Source organism: Mytilus galloprovincialis, chromosome 12, assembly GCF_965363235.1.
Source record: "Mytilus galloprovincialis chromosome 12, xbMytGall1.hap1.1, whole genome shotgun sequence".
Classification (NCBI taxonomy): domain Eukaryota; kingdom Metazoa; phylum Mollusca; class Bivalvia; order Mytilida; family Mytilidae; genus Mytilus; species Mytilus galloprovincialis.
Window position 1 is genome coordinate 56,039,607 of NC_134849.1, and position 14,886 is coordinate 56,054,492.

Below are 14,886 nucleotides of genomic sequence, written 5' to 3' on the forward strand. Positions count from 1 at the left end.
TAAATAACACATCCATTAAAGCGGGGGGTTTTGCATGCCACAAAACCAGGTTCAACCCACCATTTGTTCATAAAATGCCCTGTACAAATCAGGAAAATGGCCATTGTTACATTATAGTTCGTTTCTGTGCGTGTAACATTTCGGTGTAATGTCTCTGTTGTGTCGTAGTTCGCTTATATTTGATACGTTTCCCTCAGTTTTAGTTTGAAACCCGTATATGTTTTTTTCTCTATCGATTTATGAATTTTGAACAGCAGTATACTATTGTTGCCTTTATTCGATACGTATAAAACACGTTGTGTTACGTTTCGCTAAGCTTTGATACGTATTTACTAGGTTTCTACTTCGTTTCAATTTTCGCTACGTTTGTTGTTGAATTTTCAAAACATACGGGGCAGGTCTCGTTTTGAACAAGGGATCACTACGTTTCGATACGCTTCGTTACGTATATTCCTGTTTCGCTACGCTTTCAAAACGTTGTAAAACGTAGCTCTTGAAACGTGACAGTGTGACTGGGGCTCAACCAGTAAACTAAATTCTGTCATATATACAAACCTTTGGTTTAGTAGTTTGGGTTTACCTGTTTCGAACGGGATAGAACGTACTCATTTCTACGGGGATGCCGTTTACCTAGCCTGACAATTTAGAAACTTCTACGATCCGTGTAAACTTGTCAATCCTTTTAATAAACTAATTCTAAAAGGTAACGAATTCAATACTGCAATAAGATCTTTCAATATTGTTTATTGGTATACATACTGATTCATTATCAATAAATTAAACTATACTTACTTGTACATGAACTATAATTTTCACACACATATGTACTTCCACAGTTCTAAATCTGTCTATACTTATATATTGGCAATGCACGATGTCTTGTTTTAGCTCAAAGGGGCCAGAGGGACACATGTGAGTTTATATCATCACTTGGCGTCCATCGTCTGTCGTCGTAAACTGTCTTAAAAAATCTTCTCCTCTAAACCTTCAAACTTTTACTAAATGTTCCTTAGAGTATCTAGTTTATAAATTGTATCTCAAGTTACGATTAATTGACAAACATGGCCATCATAATTAAAAATAGAACAAAGAAGTGAGATGCATTTTTTTTGCTTACATCTAAAAAACTATAGCTTTTGAGGCAAATCTGACATGGGGGGTGGGGGGGGGGGGGGTAAAAATGTGCACCTGGTGAAGATCTACCAGCCCTGAATTTTTCAGTAGGATCGAACAACCCATTGTTGTGTTCCTGTCACTAAATTGGAGGTTTTAAGGAAATTTTGCAGTTTTTTGTTATTATCTTGAATATTTTCATAGATAAATTAAACTGTGAACATCCATTATGTTCAGCAAAGTTAGATCTAAGAAAAAGGTCATATGCCCAAAAATATCAATTGACCCCTTACGGAGTAATTGCCCTTTAAAGACAATTTTTTACAACTTGTTCATCAAGCTTAAGTTTGCTAACATTTAAAAATCTTCTCTGAAGCTATTGTGCCTTCTACTTCTTAATTTTAAATGAATTTTCGTTCAGGAATCTTGTTTTTTTTTAATTGTATCCGAATTTGTTTTGATCCATCAACAAACATGGCCGCCATGGGTAAAAGTAGGACATAGGGGTCAAATGCAGTTCTTGGTTATATATCAGAAGCTTCAGCATTTAGAGCAAATCTGACATGGGGTAAACAAATTTCAAAAGATCAACATCTATCAGCCCTGAAATGTTCAGCCAAACCGAACAACCTATTTCTTGGTTGCTGCCACTAAATTGGTTATTTTAAGTAAATATCATTGAAGATAAAGATAAACTAGTACTGTATACAGCAAAGATGTTTAGCAAACTTTTAGTTAGATCTACAAAAAAATTATATGACCAAAATTGTCAATTGACCCCTTAAGGGCATACGATACAGTTTTGATCCCGTATTTACATTTTGAAAAACAATCCATATAAACTATTTTTTACCTGATTAAATCAAATATGTTATAAAAAATATACCTTCATGAGCTACTTTTTGAGTAAAAGGAGGTTGACATTTTGTATATTTGCTCAAAATTCGGATTTGTGGCCGTATTTTCTTTTTCAAAAATAAGACATAACTTTTTTTATAAAAAGGTAAACACAATTGTTTTTTTTTTGTTAAATAATTTGTATTTTCTGTATTTTATAAGTGTCCTTAAAAAAATATACATTTTTCATTCAGAAATATCTCATATTTCACAAATGTTCATGAATGTAGAAAAAATCATCATTTTTTGCTGTATATTTATCAAAGTTGAAAAAAATTGCGCTATTTACGTTTTCATGAAAGTTGTCACATATAATCTTCTCGCGTAATCAAACCAAATGGCATTGGAAAAAAAAGGGGGATCCATGAACTTGTTTTCATGTTAAATAAGTTTTAATGATAAAAATCAGTCGAAAACTGAATCTTTTCCCGATAATTCATAGTTTGACGTCGCGAAAATAACAATTTACGTTAGCAACGCCATTACTTCTCCTGTAACTGTATCGTATGCCCTTAGGGACATCCGATACAGTTTCAAGGGAGTTAACTCTTGGCGCGACGTTATGCGTTTGAATTCCCGCAAACGTCACTTTTTGCGGGACGTAATGCGTGTAATTTTCCGTAATAAGAAACAAAATGTGAATTTTCGATGCTTCAATTTCTGTTTTTTTTCGCTTGCTAAGTTCAAAATCATTAGTATTAGTGAATTTGATTCTAACAGGATATAATAACAGTCAAATAAAAATCTTTACTTTTTCTGTGAGATCTTCAACAAAGTATCGTATAGTGAGCAATCTCAAGACGACTGACCCTTTTGGTGTTACTAATATAATGCATGTCAATGCATGTCAATTTTCATTTTTGTTATCATTCATCATCCATGATTTGGTCCGGATCCGATTTTCTGACATTTCATTACATCACAGAAAACCAATGATGATTTCAAACTAATACCGAAAACTAAGGTACACGAAGTAATTAATTTCCTAATTGAACAATTTATTCAATTTATTTATGTTAAATGAATGAGTTTATGCCGCTAATATTAACAATGATACAACTTTGATAAAGTTCCTATTTCCTCCACGTTGCAACGTATTTTATCTAATACAAGGCAATAGCTAATAATATTTTCATACGCCCGTAAAAATTTTGATGGAACGTAATTATGGTATACAAATGTCCGAAAAACTGTCCGTCGTAAACATGTTGCAGCATAAATATCAGAAGGAGTAGGCCCAGTAAGACCCCTTTTTGGTCCTAAAATAACGCAGTTTTACAAAATTGTTAAAATGTAAATTTTTAGTTATTTATTGGGAAGTAGAATGCTTCTGATACATAGATGTGGGCTGTTTTGATAATATAATACACATATATCGGATATCAGCATCATTAAGGTATCACAATACAAAGATTTTATAACTCCAACTCCCAAGTTTTAAAATGCTTTAACTTTCTTAATAATGCTTGAAAATTTATAAAAAGGGTAGTTATGGATAGCTAACAGATTACTCTTTCAAATAAATGCAATGTTAGTATGATGCAACAATTATGTAACCAATTATAATGTTAACTGTGTCTAAAATATTTTTCCTCAAATTTCCACTTTCAATTGAAATTAGTTTCCTCATAGGTACTCCTAGAGGATTGATTTTATTGTATGTTGTTCCTATGGCCATTATCTACAAAAGGGTATCTCAGATTTCAGATAGAATGTATAGAACAAGTTTTACACCTAATTAAACATTATCTTCTTTTATGTGGTTAGGGTGTTTACACTAATTAAAGATTTATGAATGATATACCATATGGACAATTTGAGACACCCTTTTGAAGCCCATGATGTGTTGATTAAGATTTCATTAAAATGTTCTGTATAGCTAAAGAAATGAAAGAGCAAAATTCATTCAAGTGAACTGACCGAGATTTTGCCACTAAATACATAATAATTGATTACGTAATTATTGCATAATAAAAATATTGCATTTATTTAAAAGTTTAATCTTTTATCTCTCTATATATACCTCATTTTATTATTTTGTATGCATTCACAAGAAAGTTACAGCATTTTAAAGGTTAGTGATTGGAAGTAAAACAATCTTTGTATTGTGCTACCTTAAGTCATGCTAAATTACGGAAATCTTGACAATTGTAGCATTTTAGTTAAATTTTAGACAGTTTCCGTCTTAAATGAAAGTGGCCGTATTTGTGTTCATTTTTAATATTAAAATGTGAGTTGTATTATTCTGAAGATCTGTATGCTTTTTAGGGATGACTGAAAAATGATGTAGAGTTAATGAGTTTATGAAAAAAGAGGGGGTTTTCACATGTCGCACCATTTCTCAGAAACGTATTATAATTACTGTATGAAGCTTCACATACTTGTTACTTAAATTAATATGAAGATATAATTTTTCGTGATGATTCTTTAATTCATTTTTCAGTTCTTGAATTTATATTGAGCTTCAATTTGATATCATATAAAACATGATGTGATATATAAACTTCCTATTGAGCAAAAATAAGAGTCAGGATATACTTAGCATGACTTCCTGCACAACCCCCGTGTTATTTTAAAAAAGATTAATTATGTTTTTGTTTTTCATAAGACGACGGGAGTATTATGCGCTCGTTGCGCTGCTGTTTATGTTGTACTTTTTTTTTACAAATTTATTATATACATGACGGATTGACATCAAATACAAATGCAATTTCCAATATAATTAATATTTCCAAATGGCATAACTCTTTTAAGGAACTGTTGATGGCACTAATTTTCGAACATACTAGTTTTTTATAAAAATTTAGCAAGAATTGTATACTTGAAAAATCTAGTTAACCAGGGGGTCCGGAAGGACAGACAGAGGAATAGACGTGTGATATTTGATGTACCCCGGAATGCGTCGTGCTGTGGTGAAAAAATATATATAGCTATTTACCAATAAAATTACGCTATGAGAGAAGTATTTGGATTTTTATCGCCCCTTCCCCCTCTCTCCCTTCTACTCCCCTAAAAAACAGCATTAAAACTGAAGAGAAAGTATACAATAGAACAAGATTATAAAATTGCCTTCCTTTGAAATCGTAATTTAGGTGGATATAGTGTGGAATGTTGGGAGAGGAACAGAAGCAAACTCAAAGCTGGGGGGAGGTGGTATAAGTAATATGTCCAGTCCTTTTGTTATAAATTCGATCGTTTTACCAAATCAAAAATTTCAAAATTATAGTACAGTTTCTATAAAAAAAAGGCAACAGTAGAATACCGCAGTTCAAAATTCATAAATCGATAGAGGAAAAACAAACGGGTTACAAACTAAAACTGGGTTAAACGTGTCAAATATAAGAGAACTACGACACAACAGAAACACAACACCGAAACGTAACACATAGAGAAACTAACTATAATGTAACAATGGGCATTTTCCTGACTTGGTGCAGGGCATTTTATGAAAAAATGGTGGGTTGAACCTGGTTTTGTGGCATGCCAAACCTCCCGTTTCAATGGCAGTGTTAATTATAACATTAAAATTACAACATTACATGACAGGGTTACAATAAATAAACTATGTCTGGACAAAGCATCCTTTAGCAAATTGAAGATTCTACTTTATAAGATTTTGTTTTTGTTTTCTGACAACATAAAAAAAAGTTGTGGTTTAATTGCCGATGAGACAACTCTCCACAACAGACAAACATGACACAGAAATTAACAACTATAGGTCATCGAACGGTCTTCTCAACAATGAGCAAAGCCCATACCGCATGGTCAGCTATAGAAGGCCCCTAAATGACAATGTAAATCAATTTCAACAAGAAAGCTATCGGCCTAATTTATGTACAAATAAGAAGTTAGTTGATCTTTGAACGATTTTTTTTTTATTATTATTTTTTATCTTCTTCCGCCACATTTTTTTTATAGTGGTTTCGCAGTATGTAACAGAAAAGTTTTTCGCATATGATATCGAACTGGATCCCAAAAAACACTGTTTTTCTTGTGTGCGTATCTTCTTCGCAACCGTAAATGATTACGACAAAATTAATTCACTAATTTGTGAAATAAACTGATCGTCAGATTGAGACCTAGGGTCATTAAAATTTAGGTCCTTGGTCCACCAAGAAAAAAAAAATGGGATGAAGGTTAAACATCAAGGTAAGGTTTCTTAATTTTGAATTTGGCTACTGTTATTTGCGACATGCCGTTACATACGTATTTTGGTTGAAAAGGGTCGTTGACATATGATAGGAATTTTTTTCCCCAATAAAAAAAAATGAGCTGTATTGGTTAGGTATACAACTCATTTCCCGTACGTAATGGAGACTTAGGATCATCTGATTTGAGGTCCTTGCTGCGTGACATTGGAATTAAGTTCAAGGTCAAAAGTACATTTGTTCAAGATTTTGACCTTTGCTGCAGATACATATTGAAACATGATTACGACATGGGATCTTTTGCATTAGAATAATAGACATATGACCTTAAAATGGTCATTTTTTTTATTTTTTAAGCCGGAAGTAGGATCTTATCTCCTTATTTCAAGCAAACGTATATGAATTTGTTTTTAAATCAGCGTAAAGTAAGCTTTTAATTGACACAGGAAGTGAAGTTGATTGAACCGGAAGTATCTTATCATTTCCCTTAATTAATATAAAAAAAAACCTTTAACATTGTATTTTCAAAATCTGTGTGTGATAAGCTATCATTTAATATCGGACACATTGTTTTTATCCACATTTTCTTCTCTTAAGTGAAATTGGTAGGAAAGACCTTTTTAATTTCTTTATTATTTTTTTCATTTTTTATGATAGAGTTTACAGTTCGAAAGATAAATTAATGACGTCACTATAACTGTTTAAATCTTTGGGTTGGCATTGAAACCCTAGTTTTTCTCTTATCTATATATGGATTTGTCATTGTCAAAGATAATAATGCTTAAAACCAATAGCTTCATGAATGACAAAAACCAGTTAATTTTGTTGGGCATGTTTTTGAGTTCTATATTTTTTTCTTTCTTCTCATTTGGCCACTGTCTCATTCATTATAGTCTTTTTTTGGAAACCATACGGTTTAAACTGCATGCCTTACAAGCGAAATATGTTTGTAGTTGATTCAGTGGCACATGTGGCATTTCAGTACATAGGAAACATTTGACATTGTACTCATAAAAATGGCGTTGTTAAATTACATTTTATTGATGTGGTGTTACCACAACATTTTGATTAGGTGATGGGTAGTCATTAACAATTTATGTAACGTTGTTGTGAGAGAAATGTTTGGTCTGAAACCGCCTGGTATTAACACTTGAATGTCTTCGTGCCTGCAACTGTCTTATGACCTGATTTCGGTTTTAATTTTGCATTCTCGGCAAAATGAAATGCAACATATTGTAATGATTCAAGAGTTCGGAAACCAAGTCATACATTAATATCTTATTTCACTTCCGACATTCGTGTGACGTCAATAATCTGGAATATTCTATTACCGCAGGTAAGTCAGTTATTGATTTTTTTCTAAAGTATAGTAAGAATTAATAGCAATTATACAAAGGATAATCATGACTTTGTAAAACAAATCACCAAAATGTGTGTTGCATCAGTATAAATAATAATTTTAGCACAGGCACCTGTACTTTTAGAAAGACATCCATTATTGAGGTTGAACGTGAACAAACCAAAAGAAGATTACGATGTATTTGACAGTTCAGGTGATAATGAGGAGTCAGACTCTGGAATCAACAGAGAAGCTTATCCTGATGGTAAATAACATAATATCTAATTTGCGCAATTAAAACATCTGACAATATTTTGCTTTATAAGCATGCTAGGCATATCAAGCGAACATTTTATGTTGATTTTTGTTTGGATTTCAGTTTTCTTTGCTTTGGTTTCACATGTTCATCAGCTCATCCATTTTTGAACACGTTTTGGATTTTCAAATATTCTGGTCTCGTGCATCACTGAAGAGACATAAACTATAGAAAGGCACATCTTGTGCTGTAAAATTGATATCCTTAATGTCATTGTTACAAATAAGCATGACCGTTATTTAAGGAATAGAATAAGCACAGTTTATGAATTAGAATGATTTATATTACGAGGTATAACCGTCATATATAGTAGATATTGGGCACTGCGTAGTGATAAAAAGTTGGTATACAAAACATGCAAATGTATTTCTCTGATGAACGATGGTTTATGATAAAAGAGGGACGAAAGATACCAAAGGGACAGACAAGCTCATAAATTGAAAATAAACTGACAACGCCATGGCTAAAAATGAAAAAGACAAACAGACAAACAATAGTACACATGATACAACATAGAAAACTAAAGAATAAACAACACGAACCCCACCAAAAACTAGGGGTGATCTCAGGTGCTCTGGAAGGGTAAGCAGATCCTGCTCCACATGTGGAACCTGTCGTGTTGCTCAGTGATAACAAATCCGGTAAATAGTATAATTCGGTAGGTCAGATTCATTAAAGGGAAGGGGATTGTAGTTACGACGTAAGGAACATATCCGATATCATTTGTAAAACAATTATTCCATAACGGTCAACCAACTCGTGATGGCGTCCGTAAAATTTACGAAGGGATGATTTCAACTTCACCATTCGGAACTCTTGGTTAAATAGCTTCCTTGTGAGCAGCAACCCTCTATCAAGAAAATCATGATGGGAAATGCAAGCACGGGAATACCATATCAATTGGGAGATATATATCCCGTATGCAGGTGCTGCTGAAATGTTGCTACTTAGAAATGGAAAGTTCACAATTGGATGATAATTTTCACCATACATACAATGTAGTTAGGTACCAGGCTAAAAATTTGATACGCCAGAAGCGCGTTTCGTCTACATAAAACTAATCAGTGACGCTCAGATAAAAAAGTTAGAACACAGGCATTGCGAACCCCAAATTTCTAAAAAATTGTGTCAAAAACGCCTAAGGTAATCTAAGCCTGGATAAGAAAATTCTGTTTTTCGACAAGTTCGAACAATTCATAATTTTGTAAACATGGAATGAAAATGACTGTAAGTGCACAGTTTGTGCAGACTTTTAGTTTATATATTATGCAAATTTATTTACCATCTAGATCATACCCCATTTTTCAAATTTTTTATGCTATGCATTTTGCCATCTTTTATGCCTAGTTTACACTTATATGCTTTTAGCTTTAATAACTAGCTTATGCTTATATTCTTCTTTTAGTGCTTCATTTTTGTGCTGTGAAATTTATTGCATGTGTATTATATTATGTGTTGTATTGTTATAAATGTTGTATTGTTAAAAATGTCTGTTATGTCGGTTTGACTATGTTTATATACCTTGCCGACTCTAAATAAAGCTTATTTATTTATTTATTCTTTACAAGATTGATCGTTTATATAAATATACAGTGTTAATTTCCATTGTTTAACGCGAGCGTACATTTTAAATGAATACATTGAATGAAAACTACGGTTCCTAATTTGTTCATTGTGATTAAAAATTCGTATGACTGTATAATTACTTTCATTTGTTTCCAACTCTGGCTTGTATTGTTCTTGTCGTACTATTGCAAATATTCAATTTCATGACTGCATCATGTGTTTCTATCAGTTTACCATAGTGCTATCACATGGTGAGGTTAGACATTAATGGTTATAAACCCTAGTTTTAAGTGTTTAATGTCTTATCTTACCGTTTTAATTTATTGACATAACTGCACGATCCGATTTTCAATTAACAGTGGTAAGATCATCGTTGCAAAGAATCCTGCTCAAACTTTTTTGAAAGACGGTTTTAACTTTGAATTGTTGCGAGACTTTATGTTCTATGTTAAAGGCACTTGCATATAGTGTCGACCTGCAATACAAGTACTGTTCCATTGAGTTTAGATATATGTCTTCTGTTTCTGTCCCTGGCCAATGTTTTCTGTATTTGGCATGTGTAGTGCATCATGACATGAGACATTGTTACGTGTACCGTGATGAACTTTCGTGCAGGACTGCTTTGTGTTTTTTTGACATGGAACTCTTTACCAGACTTTTTGACTCTTGACCTATGCACTTTGGGTGTGTCATCATGATACAGTGTGTTACTTTGTATATTAACCTGACCTAGAAGTATAATTCTAAATTGACCTTGCTTCTGAATATGTAGCATGAAGATGTATTGTCATAAGATGGTGAGTCTTGTGGCACGAGAAACTTTATGTGATCTTGACCTTTGCCCTCATTGTACAACTTGTATATTTTGTTTGAAGTATATGGAGAATTGTCTGATTGCACTCATATCTTTGTTAGATATGTTTTTAATTGTAAGTTCGGTTTTTTGTATTGGAGTTTGAACTAGTACACATTTTGTTTAGGGGCCATCTGAAGTCCGCCGCCGGGCGAGGGATTTTCTCACTTTGTTAAAAAACCCATTGGTGACCTTTGACTGCTTTTTGCTCTTTTGTCATGTTACTGTCTCTTTAACACATTTCACATTTCCATTCTCAATTTTTGAATTGAAGAATGTTTTGATCAAATGAAAACTAAATCTTTTAATTGCCGTGAAAAATTAGAGAAAATATTTACTGCTTCAGTAGCACCATGTGCTGCCAGTTGTGATAGATAATTCAAAATGTTTCAATCATTTTACCTTGGAATTTATTTCATGGACATGTAGATATGGATAGTCTGTTTAAGCATCTTAAAAATCACACAGAAGGTATACGCATATCAATAAACTGAACTCAGTGTGAAGAACCTTTAATGTACACTTAGACAAAGAGCTTAATCTAGTGAAACACTTTTTTATGCTGGTGACTGTCTATTATCAAACTGCACCGCAATCTAATAAAAATATGCAAGTTAATTTTAATAGAAGTAGAATCCAAAGGAAGTAAATAAACTGTGTACTGAAATAAATGTACAATATGTCTATGGGCCTGCTTGTGAAAAAACCACAAGTAAACTTCCACATATAGATACAGCATTTATGTAATTTTGACTGTTTTGTGACCATAAGCATTGTGTATAAATTTCAAAACATTTGGTTGAGGCAAACTAAAGTTAAAGAACAGAAACTACAGATTTAGCATTTTTCCTATATTAAGGCTACGTGTTGATATTTGTATCATTAGTACTCGTACCAACTTCTCATATCTAATAACTCATGAACAGTAACACCACCCAATATCGAACTTAAAAGATCTGTATTATGGGGTAATAATCATTACGTATAAGGTTCATAACATTTGATTGAGTCAAACTTATAAAAAAGAACGAAAACGAAAAATTCCAGCATTTTCTATGTTTTTAAAGGAACATGATAACTCATGAACGGTAAAAGTGACGCTACCAAATTTCAATATTTTTTTTTATGTGGAAATAAGCATTGTCGCAGGTAAAGGAGATGATGGAGACCCCGCTAACATGTTCAATCCCGCCTTATTCAGTATGCATGTGCCTGTCGCAAGTCAGGAGCCTATACATTTATCCGTTTCTTCTCTCGTTTCAATTTCGTTTTATCGTGTGTTTTTCTATGTTGTGATGTTATAATATTGTTTCATCCCGCTGCAAATGTTTGCACCTGTCCTAAGTCAGGAATCTGATGTACATTAGTTGTCGTTTGTTTATGTAATTTATACGTGTTTCAAATATCACGTTTTTTATATAGATTGGACCGTTGGTTTTCCCGTTTGAATGGCTTTACACTAGTAATTTTGGGTCCCTTTATAGCTTGTAGGTCGGTGTGAGCGAAGGTTCCGTGTTGAAGGCCGTACATTGACCTATAATGGTTTACTTTTATAAATTGTTATTTGGATGGAGAGTTGTCTCATTGGAACTCATACCACATCTTCCTATATCTATTTGCTCATTCTTGAAGGCCGTTTGGTGACATGCATATAGTTGTTAATTTCTGTGTTATCTGGTCTCTTGCAGAGAGTTCTTCTTTGGCACTCATGCCACATAAGTTGAAGGTTGGCGATCCCGCTAGCATGTTTAATCCGCCTCATTCTGTTTGTATGTGCCTGTCCTAAGTCAGGAGAGTGTAATTCATGAATTGTCGTTTGTTTATGTGTTACATATTTGTTTTTGTTACAAAAAAGTCCCCTACGAAACAGTACACAAATTATAAAAAAAATATAATTTTAAAGAGTATTTAAGATTGCACTTTTTGTTTACAAACAGGTCTATAATAGAGGTATCCAAAATAATTCTTGAAATTAAATTTTAGACAAGTTGAATTTCCATTTTTTTAGGTCTGAAAGTTATGCTTTTATTGAAAAACGCCCCTAAACGATGCTTTATTTTTATCTAGTTTCCTAATCAAAATTATTATAATGAGAAAATAAATACCTTACAGCTTCTTTTACCGTCGATCCTGAAATGTTTAACATGTTTAATGTTATATAACAATTTTAGCGTCTTTGACCTACTTTATCTTTTTATTCGGATACTTGTGGTTATCTTCTCCAAGTGCAACGGGAACATTAGAATAATCTAGAATAGAACCCAGATGGAACCAAGAAGTCGGGTTGCTATAACCAAACAACCCGGGTGTTGAACCAGTTATCATGGTTTCGAACCAAAGAACCCGGATAGAACCAAGGTTCAGAACCAAACAACCCAGATGGAACCAAGGTTTAGAATCAGAGTGCCCGGATAGAACCTTATTACATTCGGAATTCTCATGACTTTTTATACCTTTAACGTATTTTCCAAATCATTTATTCATTTAGTATATTTATATATAATTTGTCGATTCGTAAATTGTCGATTCGTAAATTGTCAAGTTTTGTAACTTTTCGATTCGTTAAATGTCGATTTGTAAATTGTAAACTTGTATATTGATGGATTGTAACTTGCCGATTGGTAAATTGTCAATTTTGTATATTGATGTTTTGTAACTTGTCGATTCGTAAATTGTCAATGTGTGATTTGTCAATGTGTGAAATGTTATCGTTGTGTTATGCTAACGATCATTATGACGACAGATGGCGCTCGATTTCTTCTTCGGTGTATAAGCCTCTTGTAAGTAGGAACACCTCCATATGGAATATATACCTAAGTAATTCTAATCAATTAATTACAGCAAATGCGTCTAAAAAAAGGCAAAACCAAAATTGCATGTTTATAGGATCCAAGTTTTATTTTATTTACTGACTTGGACTTTCGTTCGAGAACGGAAACTATATAAAAATACATCCCGACTAGCCCAGTCCCTGGACTTTATCGATCTGTCCTAATTGCGAGGTTAATGAAATAGTGGAATATAATGACTGGATTATTCAGTCAAATACAATAAGGAGATTTGGTAATAAACCAATGAGACAACTATCCACTAAAGCGAAGTTCAAATAAAGTCGATGTAAGCAAGTATATATAGGCAACCTACGGCCTTTAACAATGAGAAAACCTAATACCATACAGTCGGCTATAAATGACACATCGCTACTAGAAAAACCCAGGTACTAGTAAGAAACGATTTCTATTAATCCTATTATCTGACCATTTTATTCTGACAGGAGAGGAAAGGGCTGACATATATATATTATTATACATGGCTACTGAATTTTTCTGGTCAAGAAGCTTAAAAATTGCCGCTACCAGATTTCCGTTCTGTAAATAAATACAACCAAAAAGACCAAAATATTCACGAGTCCCTCGATCTCAACAGCTGCTTAACGCCCAGTATTCCCGATATGAACCCCACCCGGTGCCACACCTCCTTATAGCCCGGCAACCTTACCAAATATAATAGTTTGTCGATCGGATCGGTAATTAACCGAAATGATTCACAATGTTTATGAATAAAGCTAGATTTTTAAAATTTACATGTCATATAAAATAAAAAAAATCCTTTGCATTTGAATCGTAACAATACAATCCTAACTCAATTGACAAACCATGCTGTATTCAGCCTGGCTCTTCTCCCGAGCAGTCAGCCAGAATCCCAGGCTACCATTTTACCATTTTTTCATGGAGAAATAAAATTAGTGTAAGCATATTGGAGATATTTGCCTCTGACATGGAAATGGAGAGATGGTGAGATCTTTTATCGGATAAGTCAAAGGGATAGGGCGTTAAAGTGGGTGTATTAGGGGAGGGTTGAGATTTCAGAAAAAAATGTTTATAACCCCGCCGCATTTTTGCTCCTGTCCCAAGTCAGGAGCCACTGGCCTTTCTTAGTTTTGAATGATTTTTTAATTTTAGTGTCTTGTGTATAATTCGTAACTGTAGTCGCCCTATATCCCCCTTTGGGACGAAGTGGATTAAGTAAGTAAGTAAGTAAGTAAGTAAGTAAGTGTATAATTCTGAGATTAGTATGACGTCCATTATCACTTAACTAGTATACATGTTTGTTATGGGGCCAGCTGAACGACTCCTCCGAATGCGGGAGTTTCTCGCTGCATTGAAGAACCATTGCTGGCCTTCCTTCGGCTGTTGTCTGCTCTATGGTCGGGTTATTTTCTTTTTGACACATTCCCAATTTTCATTGTTAATTTTATGTAGGTGACTCGTGTAGTAAAAAATAAACAGTTTCATAGTTTTACGATCATGGTCATTAACAAAATATCCAGAGGGGACACTTCTTAACATATTTCGATCTAGTACCATGATCATTCTAGATCTGTATCTGTTTCTGTAGGAAACGTTGTTATTATAAATACCGGCATTAATACAACGATAGAGAGAGCGCCGTCGATGTATTGACGATGCACGAGGGCAGTTTCTAAAGCTAGGTTCACACTGCCGATTAGATCAACTCGATGATCCCGATAGTCCAAATTTCCACGACCAAGCGTGACCAAATTTTTGATCGGGCCTTTTTACGACTCCTACCCGACTGCTATCCGACTGTACTCAACCTTAACCCGATCATTCACGACTCCTTAACGACTCTA

At 33.6% G+C, this 14,886-nt stretch overlaps 1 protein-coding gene across 2 annotated transcripts in view; it reads left to right on the plus strand.

The window, feature by feature from the left end:
* The window catches only part of LOC143055557 (interferon-gamma-inducible GTPase 10-like), a 67,144-nt gene that overhangs the window by 35,292 nt on the left and 16,966 nt on the right, over positions 1 to 14,886 (plus strand). Inside the window, exon 6 of one of the 2 annotated variants that reach the window (XM_076228711.1) lies at positions 7,622 to 7,762. In XM_076228711.1, coding sequence (XP_076084826.1) covers positions 7,622 to 7,762 — 141 coding nt within the window. The remainder of the gene's footprint in view (positions 1 to 7,621; positions 7,763 to 14,886) is intronic. The other variant, XM_076228712.1, reaches the window with a different exon arrangement.